The following is a 23,892-nucleotide window of genomic DNA, read 5'->3' as shown; positions in this document are numbered from 1 at the left end:
ATAAAAAACAGCCTGCTTGTGGCTTATAACATTAGCTTAATTCAACCTATATTTCATATCAGTTTGATCCAGTGAGAAAGAAATAAGTATAAAAAGTATGTTGCAGCTTTCACTGCCTATCTGGATTTAGTAGCTCTGAATCGCGCGTATGGCTAAAGGAGCAGAAGCTAGATTGAGTCTGTGCCAGGATTTTAATAGTTTTGCAATTTTCATTAGTTTTTATTTTTATTTAGTTTTGACTTCAGATTTTCAATTTTATATCAGTTTTAATTAGTTTTTACCAATTGTTTGCTAGTTTAGTTTAGTTTTTATTTTTTTGAAAATCCTTAGTTTCAGTTATAGTTTTAGTTGTGTTTGCAATAATTAAGTGTAACAAAATCCCAGTTTCATCATATCAGTCATTCTGCTCATCCTTGGGTATGTTGCTATTCCAGCTACCATACTGCACCCTGGACAGGTCGCCTGTCTGTCGCAGGGCTAACACGCAGAGACAGACAACTCACATTCCCACCTATGGGTTCTTTAAATAAATAAATAAAGGCAGATGAACAACCATTGATACCAGGCAACTATAAAATGTATATCTTGGCCCCAATGAGACTATTAACTCTCGCAGCACCGGGTGTTCGTAATTTTGGTTCAAGTGAATTGATAAACTTTTTGAGGGTAATTGACTCACACAGTTGTGTAGATATCCCCGTCCTGTTGTCTCGGGATGCATCACGCTGCCTTGCCTGGGGTTAGCTTCTGTTTCTGGGGATGAGGGTTGAGTGTGCTCCCTTACCTTCTCAAGGTAAGCTAGGTTAGCCTTCTTGTGTGAGCTTTTCAAGTGCACTTTAAGGTTTGTGGGATTTTTTTCCCTTTAGAAATGTCCCTCATTATTTGTCTGTTTCCACTACAAGACACTTGCTTTATCCAAAACACAGTCATATTCAAAGTAATCCCAAATTGGACGCTTTCTTCCGACTTTTCCTGACATGATTCTGCGCGTGGACGGAGCAGCGACACAGACGACTCGACTAACGTGCTGCCACCTGCTGGCATAATGAGACACAGCAAGAAAAAAATCTGGAAACTAAACTTCATTTTCACCCTTGACTCTTGTATGACACGCACACATCAATGAAAACTAAACACATTTTTGATATAAATTCAGTTAATTTTAGTTAGTTTTGTGAACACTCATTATAGTTTTAGTTAGTTTTCCTTTTTTTGTTTTTATTGTTATTTCCGTTAACAAAAATGTTTTTTCATTTCTAGTTTTCGTTAACGATAATAACCTTGGTCTGTGCTAACAGATTTTGATTTTGAGCACGTAAAGTGGAACAAAGCCATCACGATTAGGCTTGATCAAATCTAGGACTACTATTTCAACTGTTGCAACTCTGCAGTACTAAGTGTATTACTGAAGGTAATACCAATTACCTCAATTCATAAGCAAAAAGATGCAAGAGTATTTTCTTCATTCACAAGTCGAAGTAGAGCCAGTGACTCATGCGGCATGTGACTGTGGAGCTGTGGAAGCAGCTTGCTTCAACTCAAATGATATTTAAAATGTGCCGTGATAGTTAATGTCAAGTCAGGTTTATAGAGAGACACGTGAGACCCTGAAGCCCATGGAAAGAACACACATGTGCACACAAACACACACAGGTTCTGCCTGTAAAGGTAAAGACTCAAATGAGATCCTTTCTCCATCCTATAACAGGTTTCACTAAGGGCTGTCTGGAATTTCATCCACTTCTGTTAAAGCAGACAGCTTCCTTGTAACTAGCTCTAATTGGCAGCTGGCAGCCACACCGACACAACTGGCAGCAACACCCTTAACAAATAACATCTGGACTCGGTCATCTACCTTTCCGTTGGATAAAAGGAAAAGCGGCCGACAACACAACAAAATCTGATCTTTGACGGGCCCTTCATTTTTATTTTTTGGCACTCCGGCGGCGGTCACAACCACTACCAGACCGTGGAGATTGGCTGCATGCACGGGACTGTTTGTAACTTCTAAAGACCAGCATTTCATTGAAGATAAAGGGGTAATTGTTAAATAAACAGAACAGAAAGAGGAAGATGAGGTTGAAGAGTATGGGACCGGCTGAAGGTTTAATTATATAAACGGCCTCATGTTGAAGAAAAAAAAAGGAGGAACGGCTCTCCAAATTGTTTCTGCCTTCTCTCAATTTGCGTTTGATATGTATGCTGCAAAGCTGCGTTTGCGTCACAGCGGTGCAATTTGTATCTACAAAGGGGTGATAAATTGTTTTATAATTTGATAGAAGTGAGGTTGACCAAATTGATAGCAGTTACCGTGAGAGGGCTTTGCACGCTAAAACTCGATTTGGCCGAATCAATAAAAGAATGGAACACCTTGGATTAGGGCGGGTGCGCCTAGCAACAACTTAAGTAAAGGCTCCATGCGTGTCATTCCTGTCGTTGCATGTTCACTCATCAGTGCTTTATATGTGGTTTATATGGAGGTTTTTTTGGCTTGTTTAGCTTCTCCAAGTCCAAATCTTTCTCTTTCCAGTTTGTCTCGAGAGAACTGCCGTCTCTTATGGACAGTTCGTGCTGACGACATCTTTAAGTGCTTCAGTATCCAGGCTGTCCATCAGGTGTTTGTCTCACGCAACGGATATGCTTCTATGCTGACGAATGTGTCAATCCGCGCCGATTCGCGCCAAATGCTTTACTTCCTTGCGTGTTTAGCGAAGCTGAATCCTGATACTGTGTCATCCAGATCACGCAGATTTCCCACTTTTTTATGAACTTGCCAAAAATTAAGAAATAAATAAAAGTAAATAATTCATCGAGGGCAACATTTGCTTTTTTTCATTTCACTGAGGCTTCAGAACACCGACTATTTTCTGTCTTAATGACTGTTTTATGTGAGGTTCAGTTACATTAGACAGTGAAGACCCCGCTGCTGATTAAAATGCAGCTAGCTCTGTAAACAGGAGAAATTTTCAGAAGCAAAGCAGCACAGTCGGGGTTTCAGGTCTACAACTCAAGCATCTGTTGTAACCCAATGGTTGAGCATAAGACACCCTCAAACTTTGGGCGACCAATGTAGTTGGCAACCTGTCTCTAAACAGTTGTAGTCTGATACTGACTGACTGCATTCTCTCTGAGAATTGCAAAAGTTTGCAAATAACTGCTTTAAAATCTATAAACACAGTTTGCTGACAAGTTGCGTTGCTGGGTGCAAGTCATTTGTGTCACGTCTCTTTGCAATGACTTGACTCAGCTGGTTGCCATATTGCTGCTTTCTGATTATTGGTCTATAAAAGCAAGGTTAACATAACATAAAGGTTAAATCAGTGTCCTGCAGTTTCATGATCATTTTCATCATACTGTGGTCTTCAAGCATTGATTTTTCTGGGGTGAAAAAACTGGTAGAATAAAAAAATGGACAATGATTATGCATTACAATAGTCGTAAAGAAAATAATTTTTAAAAACCAGTAAAAAAGTCTCTGAAGTTCAGCATCGAATCCTCTTATTCGATGATTGAGGCGATCGTGGCTCAAGAGTTGGGCGTTTGTCTTGTAATCGGAAGGTTGCCGGTGCGAGCCCCGGCTTGGATAGTCTCGGTCGTTGTGTCCTTGGGCAAGACACTTCACCCGTTGCCTACTGGTGGTGGTCAGAGGGCCCGGTGGCGCCAGTGTCCGGCAGCCTCGCCTCTGTCAGTGCGCCCCAGGGTGGCTGTGGCTACAATGTAGCTGCCATCACCAGTGTGTGAATGTGTGTGTAAAGCGCTTTGGGGTCCTTAGGGACTAGTAAGGCGCTATATAAATACAGGCCATTTACCATTTATGTTACAAATAAGGTTACAAGGTTACATTACCTAGAACTTCACTTGCAAAACTAACAATTAGGTATCAAAACCATTGAGAAAATAATCAAGTGTTATGAAAGATTGTTGACGGACACTGATGGGACATCTTGAGTTTATCGTATTCTAGTTTAATAATTGAATTAACACAATTAATGCATTTGATTCTAATTAAATCATTAATTATTATAAATCTCTGGCTCCCTTAGTCACGTTGTAACAGGATTAGGGTGCTGGGGGATTTCCCATGATGGCTTTCTTCCACAGGGTGCCTTGTGTCCTGTCTCACCCCCAGTGGGTTGTGGCAGATGGCTGCTCCTCCCAGGTTTCTTCTTGTTAAAAGGGAGTTTTTCCTTCCCACTGTTGCCAAGTGCTTGCTCATAGTGGGTCTCTGACTGGGCTTTTCTCGATATTATTGTAGGGTCTTGTTTTTGTTATTTGTCACTATAAAAACCGTATACACCTTGCTTTTAACAACTATCTGCTAACACAGTGATCTTTATTGAACCAGCCAGTAACGCACTATGGTAAGAGAGTAAGCAATGCCAATCACACTACAAATTAATGAAACAAAAACAACAGAAATCTCCTCTGAGGTCTTCCTCATTTCCTCCAGCGGGCTTCATATTCAGCATTCTTGGTCCAATATATCCACCATCTCTCCTTTGCATCTCCGCCTCAACTCTCTTTGTCTCAAAACTGCTGTCCGTCTAATATACTCACCTCTAAGAATATCTTCAGACTTTTAATTGACTCACTTCAGTTGTTCTAAATGGAGTTACCGGTGAGAAAAACAAGCAATGTGACTGTGTAGACATGTAAATCTTCAGCAATTGAGTCCATTCAAACTGTGGCACCACTTGAGATAAATGCAGTAAAAGGCCTTATTTTTCCAAACCACACAAGCACAGTGCACTCTGCTGTCCATTTGCATGTACTGTAGGTATTAACTCCATACACACTCGGCACTTTTGCACTCTATAATTACACGAAGAACCACATGGAAAATGAATTGAACACAATCACCAAACTGTCTGTCATTAATCTCATGTCAGTTCGGCAGAGACTCTGACTTATCAGTGGAGCTTCTGACATAAAAAACATGCATATGCTTTTTAATCAAAGTGTATCTAATGAAATCTTGTACAGCAGCTCTCCTTAAGGTTAAATCAGTAGGACACTGTGACTGTTCAGCAATGACTTCATGAAAAGAAGCGTATGGCCCTACATCCTAATCCAGCATACGAAACAAGGTTCTGGTGAGAGCTAGTCAGAGATTAGATAGTGTGTCTTTTATCCACTGAAGGCTTTTTAAATTCATTTCATTCTCACAGTAAAGCTTTTTTTAAACACGTCAGTAGTAATCTGCTGCAGAGTGGTTTTAACACTGCATCGTGTTGAACAGTTGAGCCGCAGCTTTTGCTAATTATCAACTAAACATTTACTTCTCCAACTTTGTGACTTTGCAGTTAAGAAGGAAACTCTTTATGGTCCTTTACAGATGACTGGGAAAGCAAGATTAGCATGAAAGAATCTCTCCATCCCACCTTTTATCCAACGTAAGAAGCTGTTTTATAATGTTTGATGTTTGCTCTTGAGTACTATAGGAATCCTGCTTGTTTTAGAGCAGAAAGCTTCAAGTCCCATCTGTTTTTATGTTGAACATGAATTCAGAGAAGCCAGCCTGGGTGGGGTTCAATTTGAAAGCCATAGGGAGACACTGATGCTTATGTTGGAAAAGATTAAAAAAAATAAAGTGAATGGAATTTTAAAATCAAATTGTATTTATTATTGATCCAGATACCAGGCGCGGACTTACCGACACCGTCTTCACTTATGTGGTGTTTCACAAGTGTGCGTGCTAGGACGTTGCCAGATCAAAGGCCGATGAGGAACTTTGCAGTTAACATCAAGCCTCGAGTGTTTTTATGCCGGGCACCCGAATACAGAGAAGCGTAGAGCTGTGAAGTGATGACCATCTGCGGTAAGTTGGATCAAATCATTGGGTGAACTGTAAGACTCAACCTTCATGTGGAGTGAGGGTGAAGTGGGCTCTTTTTCAAAACATCATTTTTGTTTGTCCTTCCGCGCTCAAGCTTTTCCAAGGCAAGTTTTGGAGATACAGTTAAAGGAGTGAGGTGTTGGGTAAAATTTTAGCCAAGCATGCAAACTACATTAAACACTGGATTGTAATTTACACCCAGCTACCCAGAAATGACAGGCCTGACTTGGATGGCGCCGTGCTGCAGTGTTATCAGTAAAGAGAAAGCAGGTGGAAAAGGTCAAGCAGTGGCAGCTCTGAGGAAATTGCCAGCGTTAAGAGGAAGCTCTTCCCAATTTTGGTCTGGGGATAAGGCACACATGTTCCGGTGTGTAAGTGTATGATGTAAACAGGTGAGTAATGTGTTTGCTGAGGGGATACCGAGGTCCACTGACCCTAAGCAAACCTCTCATTCTCCGGGTGATCAAAGCCGTTAGATCACTGGATTGCTTCCAGCTCAGGGGATGTTTGTTTTCACAGCGAGACCGATCCAGCCGAGTGGTGCTCTGACTTAAAGCAGACTTCCTATTTGCAAACATCTGCTTGGGACCGTGCATATGCGTGAGCGCATGTGTGCGCTTTCGCTATGATCTCACCTTGTGTGCCTGAAGCTTGTTAAGAAAGAGATTACCGCACAAACAACGTGCTGTCAGCTCAACATCGAGTCGAGACCTCATCAGCTGTATGTGCTGTGTGTAGATTTATCGGTATTACAGGACAGCAAATGCAACCGTGCATCTGTCAGCGGGTCTGTGCTTCATATATAAAGGCCGCAGCTTAAAAGATGTTTTGTAGCAAACATCTGTTTCTGCTGCGCATTCCGAGAAAGCAAGCGGTCATCTCTTTTGTTTCCAGCACAGATGAGCGGTACTGTCTTTGCAGATCTTTTCCCATAAATGGATGTTCTGCTTTCGCCGTCCTTCTGGAATTTATCATGCAAGACGTTTGAGGATTAACTTCAGGGATGAAATATTATTACATCCATTGAAGTAGCATGAAACGGTTTTCCAAGAGCAGCATTACCAGTGTGAAAACAAATGACTCATACCGTGTTAACATGCAAATCCAACATGCGAGCAATTGGTTAATAAGAATTCTCTCTTTCATGTAGCAATTTAACTTTCCTTAACCACCACCCACAGGAGGCGATGCGTTTGACAGAGTAACAGGGACTGGCAGGAATAGAGAGAAAATTCCCAAAACACATTATCTATGCCACTGCCTTCTTATTCATTAGATTCTCTTAGTCCAACATTTGGTCCTGATTTGATAATATCTTATTTAGTTTTAACAGGGAAACCTGGGAAAACAGGAACGATGGCAGAAAAACAGCAAAATTAGCAAACTGCTGGAACATAGCGGATCTATTTGTCTCCAGAGGGCTGATGGTGTTCATTTAAGCTGTGCAGTATTAAAAGTTTGAGCATCATTACATTCACCAGAACTGGCAAGCCTTTTATTTATTTAACTATATTCTGCTGATAGATGCCCACGACCAGTAATCTGATTACTTTTTTCAAGTAACGAGTAAAGTAAGGGATTACTATTGCAAAAACGGTAATTAGATTACTGTTACTTTCTCGTAGGAACGCTGCGTTACTGCGTTACTAAAACCGTGATTTTTTTGCGAGAATGTCTCATGACAGTGACGTAAGCGAGTGCGACGTTCGTGACAACAGCTGTGTGCAGATCAACAATGGATCATATATCGAGTGCAGAGAGAGTATGAGCGTGCAGCGTTTAAAGCGTGGAAGTACTGACCTTACTTTGAGTTTGATTCCATAAAAAGTGACAAAAACATTAGTGTCCGTTGTGCGTGGGAAGAAAACTTCTTTTTACAGCGAAAAAAACCCCTAAACTTCAAACTTCTGAGCAAGCGCCGAGTAGCTACGACGTAATGGGAAACTCACAGAGAAACTCACGGATTCTTCCTGCACCAGGGTAACCCTCCGCCTACCCCACTCCTGCTTTACAGGTGAAAATAGAGCAACAGGACCGCTAGTCTGTGACTTTATTTATTTTCTGCTGTGTTTTACTTGCATCTATTTGAAAGACTGAGTGTAAACACACAAAATATTTTATTTTATGTGCTGGAATGTGCAGAAAATAGGTTTAAATGTTAAACTAATTTCTTCCAGTCAGAGAATGTTGCAGATAATTAAATTTTTGCTTGATGCATAAAGTTAAAAGATTAAAACTAATAAAACAAGTTTTAAAAAGAGACGTTTCCATTTGATTACATTTTGTATGATGATTATGTAGAAAAAGTAGAATTGGGCTGAAAGATCTATCACTTTATCACCTATTCAGGTTGTAAATCGTGTTTTTAAAAAGTAACTAAGTAACTAAGTAATTAATTACTTTTGAAAATAAGTAATCAGTAAAGTAACGGGATTACTTTTTTGGGGAAGTAATCAGTAATTAGTTACTGATTACTTTTTTCAAGTAACTTGACCAACACTGCCCACGACTGCGTAAAGCAGCTCTCTGTATTTCCATTGTCACTTATTTAGGACAGGGATTCAATATGATCTATATTGCTACATTACACAGTTATATCAAAGCCTGTTAAAGTATCGTTAAAGATGGTGCAAAGATACTGTAATGCATCCATCATAACTCCTAATTTATCATCACAGTAAATACAGCCTGCACGTGATGAGGAGCTGCTTTACCTTTGTCATAAAAGAGCTGTGATTTAGACATTATGGTACATTGTAGTGCAGGAGGTTGGTTGCTTGAAAAGGTTTCACTAATGAGATATAGTTGGCTGTCTTTTTTGTGCAAGTTTAGTTTGACCCATGGTTTACCCTCTGGATGCTCTTTGAAAAAAACAAAGACTAAGGAGGAGAAGATTATAAAGATAAAATAAAAGCAAGAAATATGAGTCTGGTATAAAAAAAAGTGAGAGGAGGCCCCATCCCTGGCCTCCTCTCCTCTATTTTTTTCCCCTGGAAACCTAAAAGCAAAGAGGCAAGGATAAGAAAAAGGTAGTGGTTAGAATAAAGATTAAATGAGAAGAGTTAAGGAGAGAAAAGTAACGGAACAGGAGGGGTCAGGAGATGAGAGCAAAGATGAGCTGGTAGGAAAAAACAGGAGAGGAAAGTAGCGGCAGCCAAGAAGAGACGTGTGAAGAAGTGAACATCTGATCGTGTGAGATGTATTCTCGGAGATGACAGAAGACTGACAGCTGAAATAAAAACCACGCCGTGCAGAGAGGGCTCTCCAGATCTCTCCATCTTTCAGTTTGCCTGTCTGCCCTGCTCTCACTCTGCTCTCCTGAACTCCACACAACATCCATACCCAGGCAACCCTTTCAGCCGTGTTCGCATCAGGGTGTGTCCTCCCAAGCAATCAATCATCCATTAAAGATGAGCTGCATAGGTGGCAAGCTGCGATAAAACTCTGCATTACGTATGTGTTTTTCTTAACACAGCCGAGCCACAACAACCAGATCTGGATAGCTTTCATTTAGTGCAATTAGAGCAGCGCGGGGCAATTTCACACATCGGAGAGTCCAAATGGCAGCGCGAGGGAGCTGTTAAAGCTTTTGACAACTTAAATGCCCCGAAGATATGGAATTTGATCTCAGTAAACTCTGTAATCCCCTGACCCTATACGTTAGCTTCTATGCGCCTGCTGAGTGTGAAGGAGGTGAAAGGGTTCAAATATGTTGAGGAGTCGAACCGCTTTTGAGTTTCGCCGTTGAGATTTAGCGCTTCGTTTCCAGTGGGCGGAGAAGCCTGCATAGCTCCCGGCAGCTTTTTTCAATATGAAATCACAGTTTCTCTTTGCATCCTCCTCCTATCTATACGGCATCAGAGAGGATTTCAGCTTTTCTTTAACTTCGCCTTTGGGTTAACGCTTCTCATGCACTTCAGCGTTAGGCAAAAATCAAACAAGTTTAGGCTTAGAGCTGTCACAACACAAGTTTTTCACTATGCAGTGATCACCATCAACAAATTAGAAAAAAGAAATCTGATGGTTACAAATGAAGAAACTATATGGCGGGGTTTGGCTGCAGGGGAGGGGTGGAGTAGTGGGTTCAGGCTAGGGGTTTTGATAATCGATTTATCGATTAAAATCGATTCTGGCTTGGATAATGTGATATCGATTCATTAAAATCCTGAATCGATTTTTTAATATAAATTTATTTTGCCCAAAACGCCAGAATCTCAGGTTAAACCTCACAAAATTTCAACAACCACCAAACAGCTAAGACAGTAAATGAGAGCAGGAACACGGATTCTGCACAAAGACATAAAAACAAAGCGTGGACCCGCGGAATCAGTGAGATGTGACTTTCTCACCCGACAGCACGGACACGGTCGGGGCTGAAAGCCGACAGCTCGCTGATTCTGATGTTTCGGCGGGTCCGCACTTTGTTTACGCCCTTTTTGCGCTGATTCTAAAGCTGTTCGTTTGATGTCTCTCCAAACAATATTGACTGAACCAGCAGCAAAAGAAGATCCAAACTAAGCTTCACGTAAACATCGCCATGGATTCACTCTGACTTTTCCTGTTTTGCTTCGACCACGATGCACAGCTCTCTCTCTCTCTTGCTCTCTCTGTACTTCAAGAACAGTTTCGTCTAAAAATCTTTTCTGCATTATTCGCTTGCTCGTTGCACACGTTGTTTACAGCGCTGTCGGAAGCAAATTAGTTTTTTTTAACTTTTACTTACTTCCGAAAAGAAAACCTCATTTCTGCCGTTCAACAGGCTTCTGAACAAATTTAAACTTAAAACTTATTCATAATGCAAAACGCCATGTATCTAATAAAACCGCTGTAACTTCAGAGGTGATGTTCATATGTTGATTAATGGTTTTCTTTCATTTTTGATGTACTGCAGAATATTTTTATAAAATCCAGGTCAGGAAAATCACCTTCATGTTTTTCTGTGTTTTATCTTCAGTTACTTTGACACAAAGGCCTCTGCTGTGATGCTCACACCTTTGATAAAGTCTTGGTGTGTCAGCTTCCTTTTTATAGATACAAAAATATGTAAATGTGCTGATCTGAATTATAATATTTCTGACTGTCTGAGGCAAAATTTCCCAGAATTGATTCAAATCGAATCGAATCGATTCGGGACCTTGTGAATCGGAATCAAATCGATTCTAGAAATCAGTGACGATACCCAGACCTAGTTCAGGGGCTGACTGACACACCTGACCTCCATCGTCTAATTGCGTCTCCCTTTTTGAGGATGTTGCTGGGACCAGTGGAGGAGAGCGGTGTGCTGTGCTGAGCAGGGAACGCAGCTGAAAAGCTGCCAGGGTGTCCAAAAACACTTAGCCATAAACAAATGACGACCTGCAACACCGTGTGAGTGAGTCCTTCTCTGTCACACAACTCAGTCAGTCCGACTGGAAACTATACAGACGCCTGTGGACTGAGGGGCAACTTCAGGAGTTGAGAAGTGAAGCCAGTGCTGAGGAAGCCACACAGTGCCTGCAGAAGTCTATCAGCTCCCCACAGAGTCTCATGTTAATATTAAAGGAAATCATTTCTGTGTTACATCTTATCCTCCTGGATCTGACTAACATGGCTTGTTAGTTTGTGCCTCGTTTTTGTCAATTTAAACTATTTTAATAGACTTTTACTTAGCACTAATTGGCCGAAAAGTGCAGTGTTGAGGTTGTTACTGTTAAAGTTAAAGCTTGTTACCTTACTTTCTTGACACTCATGACGTGAAACATGCTGTCACATAACTACAAAACAACATAAACCTTAGGATATACTCCGAATCTCCGTGCAGCTTGCTAATTAGCTAGCCTTTGCTAATAACTTGATACTCCATATAAGGCTCTAAAAAACCAACATGTCAGTGGCCAAAACACTAATACTGAAGATTTAAAATATGGAGTCTAGTATGGCCACATGTATCTTTATACGGAGCAGCTCTTCAGGGTTCTTGGAAATCAGAGAAAAAGCAAAAGAGTAACAACCAAAGCAACAACAAACTAGTAATGAAATGAACTCAACACCAAAGCTACAGCCTGTGTCCCAGAAGTGCAGGACAAGTATCTGCAATAATAGAAAAGTTCATGGTGATAATGGGAGTCACTTTAGTACGGGCTCACATTGTGGTCATAAATATTTTGTACTTGAGTTTTGTGACCTTGTAAACCAAAATATCTGAAAATGTTGTGTTTGTGCATCTATAGATGAGCTGAGTAAAGCACCCCACCGACAGACCTGTTCTCTAATTGGATTGTTAAATTTGTGATTGACATGACATTGACCAATCAGCTAAAAGAAAGACAAATTGGGTCAGAATTTGTACTTTCAAGTTAAAAGTCACACACAGTTGGGGAAGTTGAGCGCAGTTTTACACGTAGTTTTTTTGCTTTGTATCTGTAACCAGACCTTAACAAAAAAAATATTTTTTACAAACACAAATTCTCATCTATAGATGCACAAACATAACATATTCAGATATTTTGGTTTACAAGGTTACAAAACTCAAGTACAAAATATTTATGACCACAATTTGAGCCAAACTTTAGCTTAGTTTGCCATAAACTGTGTAGACACTTAGAGCTGAAGCTCCAGTTAAGCAGTTAATTGTGTAACTTATGCTTCAGTCACATTAAAGAGACCATGGCATGACCAAAATTACTGCTACAGTGTCCTAGGAAATTATAATCCCGTTGACTTTGAAAATGGGGACCAGGTCTGCAACTGCTCACAGTCGGTGGCCATCTTCAAAGTGACTTTTAATGCAATCAGACAATCACAATCTGAGTTTGTGATTGAATGGGGTCGAGCTGGCAATTATATGCAATCTGTTCATGATGATACAATGATTAACTGTGATGAATAGACATAAACTGGAAATCTATTACTGACCACAGAAATCTATGTTAAACAGAGATTCAGTCGAGCCAGAACCTCACAGGATTGAAACTGAAACTCCTTCACAAATAGTGACGTAGATGCAGGGCAGTGATTTAGCTGCAAAAAGGCACAGAATACAAACATTCGGCAACCAGTTTAGTCACGTTTCCTACTGCAAAGAAAGGCTTTGCTGACAGGTTGCAGTCTTGAGTGCAAACTGACTCCAACTGATTGCAATCTGTTAGCAATCGCTCAGTGTTTATAAATTAGTTGGCAATTATAAGTAACAGCTGAGTTGTTTGAGAGTAGCATAGGTCACCACTTGCCTTCCAACCACAGGTGGTAATGGAGAGCTTGGGTTTCTTATACACTCACATCTGGATGGATAATTGTTTGCCACAACTGTTTGGGTTGCTGAAAAATTCACTTTTATCACGAGCAGTGTTGGGAAGGTTACTTTTAAAATGTATTCCACTTACAGATTACAGATTACATGCCCCAAAATGTATTCTGTAACGTATTCCGTTACGTTACTCAATGAGAGTAACGTATTCTGAATACTTTGGATTACTTAATATATTATCATGCTGTTTACAACTACATGAATGTACTATTGCTGTGATTTATTACTGTTACTGAAGGTCCGCGGCTCCGAACCGTAGTAAAGGGACCTCTGGCTAATACGGTGGGTTCTGTGTCGGCTCGTAGCTGAAAACTAGCTTTACTTTGTTGTCTGGGTCAACTTTGCTAGCAGAGACAGAGAGAGGCGTTGAAAGGCTGCTCCAACAGAACTTATTGTTTTTGGAGGAAAACACGAACACGGTGTACAGTCGAGTCTTAATAGCTTACTTACAACTGGGCTCGTCAGGCTCTCTTCTTGGCTGCAGTGGTTATTATTATATTTACATGCTTCCAGCTCCCGTTTTTGCTCGATGACAGCTCGTACTTTTCCTTTTTCTCCCTCCCTCGCTCACAGACACATAACGGGTATGGCAGTCCATTCTCACAGCAGCACGGACTACACTGCCCATGATGCTACATTCTTTAGAGCTATACCTGTAGCATTCTGCCTATTAGTTTAGCACAACAACAACAAAAAGGCCTCTCTCACCCAGGAAACACGCAGAGAGAGAGCGTCACCCTGTAACCATGGTAACCGTAACGCTGCCGCCTGGAACAACAGAACGTAGCTGTCAAACAAAACCCAAACAGTCCTGACCCGCCACAATATGAAACAGGGAAGTACCGCCGTGTAATCCATTTATTTCAACAAAGTAACTGTATTCTAAATACCACCTTTTTAAACTGTAACTGTAACGGAATACAGTTACTCATATTTTGTATTTTAAATACGTAACGGCGGTACATGTATTCCGTTACTCCCCAACACTGATCACGAATAACCACAAAGTTTTCCAGGTCACAAGGATGTTATCTTACTTAAACTGTAGCAGGACCAAGCCATACATGGGACGGGAGCCTTCATACACTTGATAGGGAGTTTGAAACTATGACTTGTCATATCAATACGTGTATAACTCAACACCTCTATACTCTACATAAGCAGTATGTTATACATGTACTGGGTTGATGTGTTCATGAACTACTTGAACAGGATTTTATAACATACCAACTTTATTAAATCTGCAGGACTCAAAATATCCAGTAAATAGAAATTCATTTATGAGTGTTATTCAGCTCAAAAATGTAAACCATATCCCCCTAAAACATCCAAAACACCCACATACAAAATATGCGCTCATACTTTCTAAATCACACTTGATAAAGATACACGATTTCTTAATAAAATAAAGATACCTGAAGGAAAGAGACTTTCACATAACTGCTGACGATTAAAAAAAGAGAAGAAAAAACCCTCCAGGAGGCTAAAAAAACAAACTGCAACAATCTTAAGGCCGACATTAAAGTGCATATTAGACATAGGACGTACCCTCAAAGGCTGCTCCAGTGGTTTACGCGGAGTATTCGTAAACTCAGCTCTTTTAACAGTGCAGCGTCATGCTTTTCTGCAAGCAGACACTAAACAAAACAGGACTTCAGGCAGCGAGCAAGAAAATCTGATACATTTATTTTCTGCTTCAGTTTTGCAGTGATGGATTAAACCTCCTGGGCAAATGCTGTTTGTGAGTTTGTTTTGAAGCAATTAATGAGAGACTGGAGTCTGTTACACCAGCGAGAACAAAGCATATTATCTATGCCATCCTTAAGGGTCTAGACGGTGCCACTGATTAGCTGTGGAGCTGGCTGGAAAACCTGCAGAAATTATCCCCGTGTGGTGCTAGTGGAGCTGTGTGAAAAAAGTCATCTCTGTTACTTTAATGAGAACGGCTGACATTACAGCACAGAAACAAGCATCGATTGATTTCAGAAAGAGCAAGATAAACTATAAACTGGAAAACCTGAGCATGACTGTAATAATCCAAAGAGTGAAACAATCCTGTGGCACAGCTTCTGTGCTACACCGCTAACGTCCATAAGAAAGATTAGCATCTTGTTTGGGGTATGATCTCTGTATCAGCCAATGTCTGAACTGGATTCACGGACATCAGCAGTTTGTTTCCGCTGCACCGACTCAATCTATACTTCAGCTTGAAGCAGGGAAGTGCTGTGAAAGTAGTTTTTCATACAAGTACAAACCCTGACCCGGATAAGTGGAAGAAAATAGATGGATGAATGGAAATATACAAAACTCACAAGAAAACTCATGATTGCGTGGTACAAATATAACTACAGAAAACACTGAAGAAGTAAAATGACATTTTCAGTCTGTTTATTGAGGATATTGGAACAGATTTATGATTTCCTGTCGCTGTATATTTGAATTTCTTTACATGTAGTTGGGGCACTGATATGTACTTTCTTGATTGTGTTTTTTCCACGAGCGCTCGAGCCATCAACCGCTGTCTCTGCTGCAGTACGCAAATGATCATCCAATGACAACAGAGTGTAGCTGCTGTTATGAATGCGTGTCTCGTCCTCAGCTACACTAATTTTAATTTCCCACAATCCTCATCTGTCCAGAATGTGCACCTCTGCTGTCTTTGGTGCTGCTGCATCTGCTGCCTGATGACGCACGTTCATCCTCAAAACTAATCTAAACTCACAGCAGGTTGTGCATTTGCATGGATGAAAAGAGTCTATATTTTCACGCTTAACTAGTAAAGTAATAGCATTAAGTATTAGCTGCAATAATGCAGCTACGGCAACCGTGTTTTTCCGATAGCGCTAAAGAAAATCCTCTGTGATCCATCGCGATCAATAAAAAGATGCACTGTAACGTTGCAACACGAGAGAGCAGGACAGACAGACAAGCACCTCTCGCTACCTTCAATAAACTGTAAAATACAGAGCGCTCACATTAGATCGACCGAGTTGCAGTTTAAAGAAGAAGCCTTGAAAATAGAGACTAAATACAATCTTTTATAGCCACGAACCATTAGTGCTGAAACTATAGCTCACATTCTCTTTAATACCACTAATAAAGAAAACACTTTGCACTCCCTTCTGAACCCGCAGTACTGATTGATGATCCTCTCCGGTCTGACAAATACAGTTTATTCTCTCATTAAGCTACAACAAACTTTTGGTGCTCACAGGGAACCCTAACAGTCTCCGTTATGGATCGGGTCATTACTGCTTAAATAAACCGCCCCTGTTTCGCCAGCTTCTTCTCATATAGGGCCAGCCAAATAAGCTGCGCTCTCTGTTATGGATGACAGAGCCACACACACTCCTGCTGCTGTAGCTGCTTCACTGACTTCCTCTGAAGTAAATCACTGAATTCTTACGGATTAAACAGTGAAAACAAACAGAAATCATTTTAAGGGACTAATGAAAGCTGCTTGGAGAAAGAGGCGACTAACCTTTGTTGTAAAGCTTAAGTGTGTGCTGTAGTTTCATTCTAATGTAGCATGTTGATGTTGATATATTCTCAGTATACGTGAGGGCTAAAGTAGACTGAAGCGGCTTTAACGCCTCGAGCTGCCATCTGGCTAGTTAAACAACAGTGTGTCCAAAACAGCCACAGCTGTGTAGACACAAGTAAATGTCCTGAAATCAGGCTTCTGAACAAATTACACATAATTCCATTGTTATTACTAGTGTACACCATCTTGTGGTGGCATTATAAATTACAAGTCAATTATTTGTATAACAACTAAGAGTGATTTTTAAGGCTGCACAAAGGTAGAGCTCAAAAGGATATCTGTGTACTGTTAGTGCTGACAAACCTAAACAGACTTTGATTATTATTAATGCTTAAAGCAGTTTTGAATGGAACATTTTTGTCAAACTGTTTAACAGGATAAACTTGGAAAAGCACCTTTTTCAGGAAATAGTGTTTTCTGCAGCTTGATGATATTTCTTTCTTTTGATCTCTAACCAGGGTTTCTTCCACACAAATTATGGTCATATGGTGCAGCTAAACTGGTGGACTTATGGTTAGGTTCACATTTCACAGTCTTTAATATTGCTGTGGAGGAATTTTGGCCCAAACATTTTTCCAGAATTGTTATGATTCAGCCATGTTGGACAGTTTTCAGGCTGTTTAACCCTTTAAGACCTACCATAGAACCAAGTCTGCCAGAGCTTATATTATATGTTTACATGCTGTGGAGCCATTTTTGGGAGCATTTCAAGTTGCTATACATCAATACAACCATTATAGCCCAGATTTTAATAATATGTCTGCATTAAGTGCATAGTAATTACATAAATTGCAAAAAAGTGCAATAAACTACAAAAAAATTGAAAATTGTTTTTGTTTTTTTAACATATATTTCTAGTTAGAGAAATTTAAGAGGCTTATCCCTCAAAACTGTAAATACAAAAAAGTTGCACAAAATAGTTTCCCACCACAGGAAATTTATTTTAAGTGTCTTCATAGTTTTATTTTTGAAATACACCAATTTTTATATACTGCAGGAAAAACGAAAATAAATATTAAAATGCAAATTTGCAAAAAAGCAGCATATGCATCAAAATAAACTATTTCCAGCAGTGCAATATGAGTCCTAAGCATCCCAGAAACCACACAGAAAGTCATAAAGTCAGAAATAACCTTTAAAAACACCAGTATATGCTTGTATACACCCTGAAGGTAAAAAACTACATTTCCACGAAAATGACGTCACTTCCGGTTTCGGGCAGGTAATGGCAGACATGCGATAGTTCGCGCTGATGGACGTAGGAAGTGTTACAAACAGCTGATCGGATCGGCAAAGTGTGTTTCTGGAATATTATGTTTTTGTTGCTGCAAGTGCTTTTTATGCAGTTTTTGCAAAACTATATGTGGAAGGAAACTGTGACCGAGGACAAGCTGATGGCATAAGATGTAAGTACAACTCCTCCGGTTTCATATGCAAAAAAAATTATTGCGCTAGCTTACGTGGTTGCAGAGCTACCGGGATTTAAAAATAGTTATGCAAAACTGAGCATCCCGTTCCAACTGGCTTTAAAGGGTTAAGATCATGCCAAAGGACTAGTCCACTCAACCACCTTTATTTTTTAGTTTTCTGAACCGAACCGAAGTGCATTCGAACCTCGCGGCATCAACTGATGGCTGGACATTGACCTTTAGGATTTTTTGGCACAGCAGAATTTATGCTTCCATCAATTACGACAAGTCGTCCAAATGCTGAAGCAGCAAAAAGCCCCAGATCAGATGGTATGATGTTGTTTTTATGAAATGCTGTGTGAGTTTTACAGAAGATATAACGGGGCTCACACCTTCCAAAAACATTAACATTCGTCTCGTCAGTCAACAGAATATTTTCCAAAAGCTTCTGGGGATAATCGGGATGTTCTTTGGAGACGAGCCTTTGTGTTGTCTTTGCTCAGCGATGGTTTTCACCTTGGAATTCTCCCACTTTTGCCCAGTCTCTTTGTTATTGTTGAATCATAAATCTTTTGTGACCTCCTGGATGAGTTGTCGATATGCTCTTGGAGTAATTCTGGTAGATCGGCCACTCCTGGGAAGGTTCACCACTGATCCAAGTTTTCTCCATTTGTGGATAATGACTTTCATCGGAGTTTACTGGAGTCCCAAAGCCTAAAAAGTGGCTTTGTGACTCTTTCCAGACTGACAGATGTCAGTGACTTTGTTTCCCACCTGTTTCTTTAGGCCAGTGGTTCTTAAAGTCAAGTCACCTGGCAGAAAAGTCATGTAACTAATGTTTAACACAGTGGTTCTTAACCTTGTTGGAGGTACCGAACCCCACCAGTTTCATATGCGCATTCACTGAACCCCTCTTTAGTGAAAAATAAAATATGATTTTTTTCAAATTCAAGACATAGATATGTTTTTATTGGTGCACAAAATGAGCCGTGCATGTCACGGTGGAGGCTCTGCCGAACCCCTGAGACCGACTCACCGAACCGATCGAACCCAGGTTAAGAACCACTGGTTTAACATCTGAATCACTTTTACGGCAGAACCAAGAAATTTGTGGCAGTTCGCTAATAATATGCACATCTGCTCTGCATCCGCTGAAAAGCTGCAGCCGCAATAAAGAAGTGTACTGAGAAGTGCGAACATGTGTCGTGCAAAGGTAGGTACCCCCGACAGAATTTGTTTCCCCTGCGTCGGGAGCAAACACTGGGCTGTCCAAGTCACGGACAAACAATATCCCACATTCTTCTTATAATGACCCACTACTCCTGACATTTTGGAGGTTTTAGCTGTGCACAGTTACAGAAGAATACAAATAATTATCAGTCAAAATCTCCTTTATTGAAACAATCCTGTCCGATAACACGTAAGAACAATAAATGTATCATTTTCTGTTGTCACCCACAAACTGAACAGAAATGTAACAACATTCATTTTTCACGTTTTCACTAAAACAGTTCGTTACTTTCACATCTAGCTGGTTGCAATGGAGGCGGCGCCAACTGGATCCGCTCTCCCTGCCCAGCGAATGCTCCCGGCGCAAGGAAACAAATTCTGTCGGGGATACCTACTTTGGCATGATTGCGGATGCCGCTCAGGTCCGTCCAAATCCCCCGTAGCCGCGCCGCAGTCAAAATAGGCTGACTGCAGCCACTGAGAGTGAAACACATTAAACTCTCACTAAATTATTTATTTTTCATCTCTGTTCACAAGTTTCTGGATTTATTTTTTTATTTTTAAATAAGACTAAGACAGAACTTTATAATGTTCACATTCTGTTTAACTTGTTGCTTTTATGAGGAGGTGGTGCAGACTAATGCAGCAGTCTAGTAACAAAAGTCACAAATAGTTGTTTGAAATGAGATTTGTTTGTTTTAAACAAGAATTACTGAAGGATTCATTGTGAATTAGTTTATTATCTAAAGAAAGTTGCAGCTTTTCTGTCATTGTTTCCTTTAGATGGGGCGTGAAAATATTTCTTCCTGCCATGTGGGGAACGATGTGACAAGTTTGCTTTAGACTGTGGTGATCTGGTGGTTTTTGGATTCTTTTAGTTTACTTCAGTTTGTCGTTTTGTCCTTGATTCAACTGGCCTGGGTTCGGCAAAGTGACGATAAATTCAGCTTTCCAAAAAATATTAATTCATGATTTAGCAAAGGGCAAATCCTCATTTAAATACTGAATTTTGTATTTACTCAGGTTAACTTTCAGGAAGGTGCCAAATACATTTTCACTGCAGTGTACTATTAATTCACCTGCGGGGTGGTAAACCTTTGTATCTACAAATGAGCTCCGTCGTACAGCGGTCCTTCTTCAAACTGAGGCTTTTATCCAAGGTGAGATCATTTTTATCTTTTAAAAACTTCGAATGGGCGATTCATGCTTTTATTATATCCCAGCTGGACTATTGTAACTCCTCATATGCTGGAGTTAGCCAGACCTGCCAAGGCTGCAGCTCGTCTTCTGACACGTAGTAAAGGATGTGAACACATTTCCCCGGTGCTCGCCTCTCTTCATTGGCTCCCTGTCCGCTTCTGAATTAACTTTAAAATTTTATTGTTGACCTACAAAGCCCTGAATGGACAGGCTCCAGGGTATTTGTCTGACCTCTTGCAGACTTATACCCCCTTAGATCTCTTAGATCAAGTGATCTTTTGCTTTTAGCCGTACCAAGGTCGAGGCTGGTTCATAGAGGCGATCGAGCATTTGCAGTCGTAGCGCCTAAGCTGTGGAATAATTTACCCCAACACATCAGACAGACTCCCACTGTCAATCTTTTTAAATTATTCATACAGCATGAGAGTTATTTGTTAATTCATATTTGGTGTTTGCTATCAATACTCTAAGTTATTTTATTATGTATGTTGTATTCTTGTACAACGCTCCTGTTGTAATTAAATGTGCTATACAAATAATTAAACCATTAACCCTTTAAGACCTACCATAGAACCAAGTCCGCCAGAGCTTATATTATATTTTTACATGCTGTGGAGCCATTTTTGGGAGCATTTCAAGTTGCTATACATCAATACAACCATTACAGCCTAAATTTTAATAATATGCATGCATTAAGTGCATAGTAATTACATAAATTGCAAAAAAGTGCAATAAACTACAAAAAAATTGAAAATCGTTTTTGTTTTTTTAACATATATTTCTAGTTAGAGAAATTTAAGAGGCTTATCCCTCAAAACTGTAAATACAAAAAAGTTGCACAAAATAGTTTCCCACCACAGGAAATTTATTTTGAGTGTCTTCATAGTTTTATTTTTGAAATACACCAATTTTTATATACTGCAGGAAAAACGAAAATAAATATTATAATGCAAATTTGCAAAAAAGCAGCATATGCATCAAAATAAACTATTTCCAGCAGTGCAATATGAGTCCTAAGCATCCCAGAAACCACTCAGAAAGTCATAAAGTCAAACATAACTTTTAAAAACACCAGTATAGGCTCATTGAGGCCCTGATGGTAAAAAACTACATTTCCGCGAAAATGACTTCACTTCCGGTTTCGGGCAGGTCATGGCAGACATGTGATAGTTCGCTGACGTCTAATCCAACATAGGAAGTGTTATGAACAGCTGATCGGATCGGCAAAGCGTGTTTCTGGAATATTATGTTTTTGTAGCTGCAAGCGCTTTTTATGCAGTTTTTGCAAAGCTATATGTGGAAGGAAACTGTGACCGAGGACAAGCTGATGGCATAAGATGTAAGTACAACTCCTCCGGTTTCATATGCAAAAAAAATTATTGCGCTAGCTCACGTGGTTGCAGAGCTACCGGGATTTAAAAATAGTTACGCAAAACAGAGCGTGCTGCTCTGACCGGTTTTAAAGGGTTAAACCATCTATAAAAGTAAAGCAGGGAATATTAGAATTAATATCTTTGTGATTCATGTTACCTAAAGGTGTTTGCTAACTAGCACCATAGCACATGGTGCAGTTTCCCATCTCGTAGGCTTTGCTATTCGTGGTCAAACTCTTGACATATGTTGTGTTCGACTGACGCACCTGTCTCAACTTTAGAGTGGTCGGTTCTCTCCGTCACCTTCTCCTGGCTGATGAGGTAATCAACAATCCTCACACCGATTGGGGGCTCCGTGTGGTTCCACTCCATGATGACCAATGAGCTGCTGGGTTCGTAGGCGTAAGACAGTTTAAGCCTGGCAACAGAATGACAGAGACGTACAAGCGCACCACTTACTGAAAGATGTTTTCAGCACACCGGCCTCATTACTGTAATTGACAGCTAACATTATCCTTCTTGTTCTGTCAACTGCAATCCAACTGAAAACATGTTTGCACTGTCACCTCTGTCAACAGAATATAGTCATTTATCCGCTAATGTCTGACTGACTCTGGTGCTCTCTTCTGCAGTTATGTCACTGAAAACATTGTGCACACAAGTTTCATGCCAAGAAATCGATGAATGGCAGCTCAGCGGATCGATTAGAGCACCCAAACCGAGCCGGAGAACAAAGCACCGACCACAGTGATGTTGCAATAAAACACTGCGTGCACACAAATCCGCTGAAGCAGCAGAACGATTTCTGCCTGTGAAACAATTGATTGTATTTACCACGATCCATGTAAGGGGAAGAATACAGGTTTTACTAACATGGGCTGAGGAAGTGGGGCACAGGTGGGCAGTCCGTCTGTGCCAAAAGCGCTGGAATCACATCGACACCAGTCATCGATAACATCGCCTTTGCCTGAGCACCACAGCATGCTCATCATTGCCTCCTGAAGAGCCTATGATAAGAAACAGCGAGAGGGCAAATAAACACACATGAACACCTGTCATTTTACAGCTGTTTTCTCACATAAACTTTTCTACTTCACGATTTTTATACCAAGAACTGGAAGTTAAAAAGCCCTGTGTATTTCTTTTTCCATGCAATGGTCAATTTTTAGGCAAATTTGATTACCTAAGTGGGTGTCTTTAACTAATACAAGACAATGTATCAAATATGCATTAAGTTATTTAATTTACTACACTTTCTCCACTGGATATTGCAAATTATTGCAAATTGGTGTTTGTCTAATGAGGTAAAACATAAAACACTGCATAAAAAAGTAATCAGGAAGGGGAAGTTCCACGGTTATATCTGTTAGATCCCAATAAAACATGCAACATTTTGTTCTACATAAATTTAAAGACTTTTCAGTTCGATCAGTTTCTACTTCAGTAACGCACAATTTTTCACTTTTATTCTGTCTGCATTCTGATGGGGTTGTTTGTATATCATTCACAGCCCGAGTTACAGAAAACCTTTTGCGATTGTTGACAGTATGTTCTGGTTTATAGGCAGACAAAGAGATAGAGCTATCCAGAGTACTCTCAGCAAAACCTCAATTTATCCCTCCATCTCTAAGGCACCAAAAACAATGAAATAAGAATTTTGAACTTGCGTTTATTCAACATTCAGATCAGGTCAAAGTGATGGGCATAAACAACATTTTTATTCGCTTTTAAATTATCCACTTTTCTTTTTTTCACACTCCTCTTAAGAAAAATTCTGCTATTTTTCCCCCCCACATCAATCGGCAGACAAATCTGCACGATCAGAAACAGAATTTAAGAGTGTTTTATTAACTTCCTCCCCTACAATCATGTCCCTCTGTGATGAACTGAATTCACTGGACATTAGGAAAAGCAGGCACCTGTTTTAAAGCAAACATGAACAATCAGAGACAAACAGGCTTTGGTCAGACAGGAAATCAAGAAGCCAGTGTTCACTGGTGAGGAAGAACCTTACA

At 40.2% G+C, this 23,892-nt stretch overlaps 1 protein-coding gene across 10 annotated transcripts in view; it reads right to left on the bottom strand.

The window, feature by feature from the left end:
• astn1 (astrotactin 1) overlaps positions 1-23,892 on the bottom strand; it is a 587,946-nt gene that overhangs the window by 49,572 nt on the left and 514,482 nt on the right. For all 10 annotated transcript variants that reach the window (XM_085141198.1, XM_085141199.1, XM_085141203.1 and 7 more), the window contains 2 exons: positions 22,751-22,884; positions 22,144-22,295 (listed from right to left, as the gene is read on the bottom strand). In XM_085141198.1, the coding sequence (XP_084997324.1) occupies positions 22,144-22,295; positions 22,751-22,884 (286 nt within the window). The remainder of the gene's footprint in view (positions 1-22,143; positions 22,296-22,750; positions 22,885-23,892) is intronic.

This window comes from Neolamprologus multifasciatus, chromosome 18 (genome assembly GCF_963576455.1).
Source record: "Neolamprologus multifasciatus chromosome 18, fNeoMul1.2, whole genome shotgun sequence".
Taxonomy (NCBI): domain Eukaryota; kingdom Metazoa; phylum Chordata; class Actinopteri; order Cichliformes; family Cichlidae; genus Neolamprologus; species Neolamprologus multifasciatus.
The sequence above is the reverse complement of the archived record's forward strand: the minus strand, read 5'-3'. Positions and strand labels throughout refer to the sequence as shown.